The 5,000-nt window shown below is 45.1% G+C and overlaps 1 protein-coding gene across 3 annotated transcripts in view; it reads right to left on the bottom strand.

Moving 5' to 3' along the window:
* Window positions 1-5,000, bottom strand: part of rbfox3a (RNA binding fox-1 homolog 3a) — a 482,822-nt gene that overhangs the window by 243,813 nt on the left and 234,009 nt on the right. For all 3 annotated transcript variants that reach the window (XM_068582492.1, XM_068582490.1, XM_068582491.1), the window contains exon 4: window positions 4,656-4,718. In XM_068582492.1, the coding sequence (XP_068438593.1) occupies window positions 4,656-4,677 (22 nt within the window). In that variant the 5' untranslated portion in view covers window positions 4,678-4,718. The remainder of the gene's footprint in view (window positions 1-4,655; window positions 4,719-5,000) is intronic.

Raw genomic sequence — 5,000 nt, 5'->3', positions numbered from 1 at the left:
CTGACATCCCTCTTTTACTCTCATCACACTCTTCTCCATTTGCCTTCGCTCTGGCCAGAGCTCCTTTAATTGTAATGGCCTTTCTGGGAGTGTTAAAAGCAGCTCAGAGACACTGGACATCACTTTAACAAACACAAAGAGAACCTTCATCATTTACACTCCTGAGCCCTCTGTTGTCTGTGTGTTTGTGTCTTCACCCCGGAAGCCCATTAATCCACACTGATCACTGTTTGTGTCCATTGGGTCTATCTTTTCACCCCTTTGTGTCGGTGAGTGTGTGCATACACATCACAAGTGGGACTGAACTGAAGGTATTTGCCTGTGTGTTGGTGTGTCTGTTATATCCCCACCACGGAGATCTTTCCTCTTTAGCCCAGATGCTGGTGTTTATCTGTGTTAATAATGTGAGGGTGGCTTTAACAGCTCGCCGGTTGCTTTGTGCTATCATCATTAAGGCCAAGCTTGAATTTTTAATGAGGAGGGAACAAACTCGTCCAGCCTCACTAACATTAACAAATGACTATGGAGTCGAATTCCACCAATGAGCATGGTTCAATCAGCCCGGGGCCGTCCGTGTCAAGGTACGCTTTGATATTAGTTTGTTTGTTCAGAGATCAGTCAATACTCATTGTGCTGAATGTCTCTCTGTGTGGATCAAGGCACTGTCTTGTCTTAGCCCATGTTTAGTTTACAGTTATTTAAGGCCTCAACAATCATTTCCCTCATCCCTTTGGTCCCATGTTCTTTTAGCCCTCTAGTAATGTTACATGAGCTGTACTGTATAGTGCTTTTCTAGTCTTCCGACCGCTCAAAGCACTATAACACTAAATGTCATCATTCACCCATTCACACCCATTTGTACACTGCTGGGAGGAGCTGCCAAGCAAGGTGCCACCTGCCCATCAGGACTATCTGACATTGTTGGAAGAAAAACGTATTAACTCTTAATCATTTACTGTTTCACTGTTATATGCAGACTTCTCATTGAACTGTCTCTGTTTAATCTGACACACAAACTCAACATGTCTCCTGACAGCAAAGAGACGGGGAATCAGTAGGTTTCTGTCTGAAAGAACGAGCAGTTCCTTTGCTATCACATGACCATTTCTTACAAACCGCTCTATGGGACGAGGAAAGGTTCAGGATTAGGCCGAAGACGTCGTGAGGGTTTCTGTTAGTGGCCATGATGAGTATTTAAGATGTGGTTCTTTGAGAGCTCTGTGAGCAGTCATGGATATGCAATTTGTCTCTCACGTTGTACCTCTGACTCTGCTCCGTCCTTGCAACGAATAAATGTTCCTGTTTTAATGATTTTACTCTGAGTGGTCGAGTGAATTTTCCTGACAAACATGCATACCCATTCACACAACGACACGAACTAGCAGAGCAGGGGATCGAACCTCCGATCCTTTAAATAAAGGACGAGCCATTGGTCCACAGTGCCCCCGTTCCTCCAGACATATGCTGCCTCGGCCCTATGTTCCCTCGGCCCTATGCTGCCTCGGCCCTGTGCTGCCTAGATCCTATGCTCCCTAGGTCCTATGTTCCTTCAGCCCTATATTCCCTTGGTACTATGTTCCCGATGTTGCAAAATATCTCAAAAAGTTGTAGACAGAATTGAACATGGGTCAAGGTTGTTGCTGATGGTAACCCTGTAAAGAACTGTGACATCTGCTATGATGGCAAATATGTGAGAAATGTAAAATGATAGTGTAGGAGTGAGATTAATGTTCCAACACGAAGCACAACAAGAGCTTTCATTAACCTCTGGGCAGTAAAAGAGCGTAACATTAATTGAATAATTTTGACAGGAAAATGTTATGAAACCGTATACAGTGTTGGAGATGTACTCACCCCAAAGCTGAAGGTTTTACATAGAAAGGGTTCACAGTGACTCAACAGGGTTTTTTTTGTCAGTGACCAGAGTTGTTTTCTTTTCCATGTATGAATTAATCTCTGGACTTTGGACATACAAGCGGAATACAGTGACAGCAGTAATTGAAACTGTGGATTGCTGATTTCTGTCAACCATACAAAAACATGAACACCTCTCCAGGATATTTCCTGTACTTCTATCACAGAATGCACGCATCCTGAAAAAAACTAAATAAACAAGTCGCCATTGCCCTTTTGTTTTCTCCTGACAGTAGTTGTGCTCTTAGAATGTCGGACAAGTTGCAATTTTCTATATTTACCTTTACTTTCTCTGCAGCGTTACATTTGACAAGGATGTCATGGAGTACTGCTGCAACAGTACTCCAACCTGCTAGCTAACGGTAGTGGACCGCTGAGGGTCAGCGATGATGAAAGAGTTGCGGTCATCATTCACACTGATTCCTCCTTTAATAACTACAGAGATTGCACTTCCAGCCAAATCAGTGCTTCAGTTCATTTGATGTATCTGGACTCGATTCAAACCTGTCTGAAGGGTTTTTGTTGGGATGTGCTAATGACGCTAAGCTGCGGGTAGCAGTGTCCATGTGACAAAACGAGCATACACCCTCAATCGCTGCGACCACGTGCACACACACTTCTACGGTTTGTGAATCCATGTTTAGAAGTTATGCACCTTTCTGTAAAGGCCTCTCTCACTGCCACGCCCCTTTCTACACACACGTGACCTGCATGCCGTGTCCCAGCGGGCACAGACGACGTCAGCCGAGGGGTGGGGAAATGTTCTCAAATCTAAAACAAATTGTTTAAACATTATAACTGGAAGAAATGACGGACTATCTATGATTAAATCAAACCCAGGCTGTAATAAAACAACAATGAATGATAACTAGATGATACCAGAGTTCAATGCAAGGCAAATATCGACCCCGTCTATCGGTACACATCAAACACAATTTTTACCCAAACAGCTTTTGTACCATATTATCAACACACATCTCATCATCAGGCTTCAAAGGAGCCGCAACTCTCTCCAACAAAGATCCTCGCGCAACTTTCCAATTAGCTGCCATGTCAGTGTGATTGGGCTGCAGAGCCTTGATTGGGCCTGGAGGCCTGTTGACGAACACTGATAGAGGCTAAACCAGGCCAGGCTGTAATTGATATTATGAAGAGGGAGGAGGAACTGCTGCGTGTGTGTGTGTGTGTGTGTGTGTGTGTGTGTGTGTTTGCGCGCACCCCATCCTATTATGTGTATTATAAATTCCTGTCACTCCTTCACGGCATACGTTGATTAAACTGATTTCTACTATAAAATGTTTCAGAAGTGTGCCGTGGTGTTTCCTCTCACTTGTCTCTGCTGATAGTCGGCGTTGGTGTGATGGAGCGGTGCAGCGGCTGCAGAGCAACCACATGGAATGTGTATATTTCCACATATCTAAGCTGGTTGTGATTGATCTTTCCTCCTGCTATTAGATTGGTATTGATGTGCCGGTAGGACAGATGGCCACACCTACAGCCAGGGTCACGCTTCAGAACCTCAAAATTTAATCGAAATAATAATACATTTTTTATGATCAAGCTGCATGGAGGTTTGGAAGCGAGCGCTGAGTTGCAGGGAGTGTGCAGGGTAACATTAGGACTGAGCGTTTACAGCCAGCGTTTACGAGTCCGCACTAAATCACACCGCGCACGCAGTGGAAACTGGAAAAACATAACGGCAAAACACTTTGTGTTTAAGATCCAAAAGCTCCCAGTTCATCCAACACACGGCTCGGGCTCAGCCCAACAATTAACATTTGGACGGAAAACGTTTGGGTGTTGGGTTATCTCTGCTTTCAAAGCGTCTCTGGATGATTAACAACTGCTTCTACGTCGTCTCCGTCTTCATCTGCAAAATCATTCTCTCATCCTTCCTCCCTTTCCATCACCATGTCGCCTTTTCTCAATGCAACCGTCTTCTGATCTATGACATAAACACAGTGAGAGGAAGCATCTACAGGCCTCCACTTCAGATAAAAAGGCCAATATGACTAGCTGTAAATAATATTCCATCGATGCTGGTGCTGAATAATAGATACCAGGGTCTTAACTGTGGATGTTTTCACCCCAGCAGACATGGTGGGGCTGAAGGACCCCTTTCTTTTTTTATTTCATTAAAACAGAGGAAGGGTGAGGAGGAAAAGAGCAAAGAGGGGTGGAAGAGACAATAGATAGATAGATAGATAGATAGATAGATAGATAGATAGATAGATAGATAGATAGATAGATAGATAGATAGATAGATAGATAGATAGATAGATAGGAAAGAGAAAGAGGGAGAGAGTGTGCAGCGGCGTGGCAGAGGCAGGCAGAATTAAAGAGGCTTTTTTGTGGCGTTTAATATCCATTCATTGGCTGGACTGCTGACACAGTGAGAGCACTGCGCTCAGGATTTATAGCCACTTCTAATGGGCATGCCCAGAACCAAAGCACTGCAGTCAGCACATTCTCCCTCTGTGCGCACACTCACAAAGACAGCCCACTGAACACACACACACGTACACACACACACACACACACACACACACACGCACCCACCCACACACACACCTGTGCTGTAGATGTCTGAGCACATGTACCAGTAAACCCACTGGATGAGGCAGCGTACAGATGTTGTCCTGTCATGTGATTGTATGCAGCGTGTAGAAAGGCGCACGCACACACACACACACGCACACACACGCGTGCACACACACATACACACACACACACACACTGACCTGCCCAGCTGGGGGTCTCCATGTACAGCCAACTGGTCGTGGAGGAGGGACTTTTGTGCGGCCCTGTTAGACAAGCAGAGAACAAAGAGAAGAAAAACAAGTGTTAGCCATCAAAGACACTTTAACAGCAAACTCAGGCTGTTTGAAAGAAACCACACCGGGAGAGATGGAAAACAGAGCGGATGCACACGTTTCAACCCACCATTGATTCATGTGAATGTCTTCAGACAGAGGAAGCTGTTCCCTGAGTGTGAGCTGCAGCATACAGACCGCGAGCAGTGCAGCGGCACCGAGGCAGGGAACGCTCAAAGAATGATATGAGCAGCGCTGCCGTTAGCGATACAT

The sequence above is a fragment of the Clinocottus analis genome, unplaced genomic scaffold (genome assembly GCF_023055335.1).
Source record: "Clinocottus analis isolate CAN_PGR_092001 unplaced genomic scaffold, fCliAna1.0.p SCAF_19, whole genome shotgun sequence".
In the NCBI taxonomy this organism is placed as follows: domain Eukaryota; kingdom Metazoa; phylum Chordata; class Actinopteri; order Perciformes; family Cottidae; genus Clinocottus; species Clinocottus analis.
The sequence above is the reverse complement of the archived record's forward strand: the minus strand, read 5'-3'. Positions and strand labels throughout refer to the sequence as shown.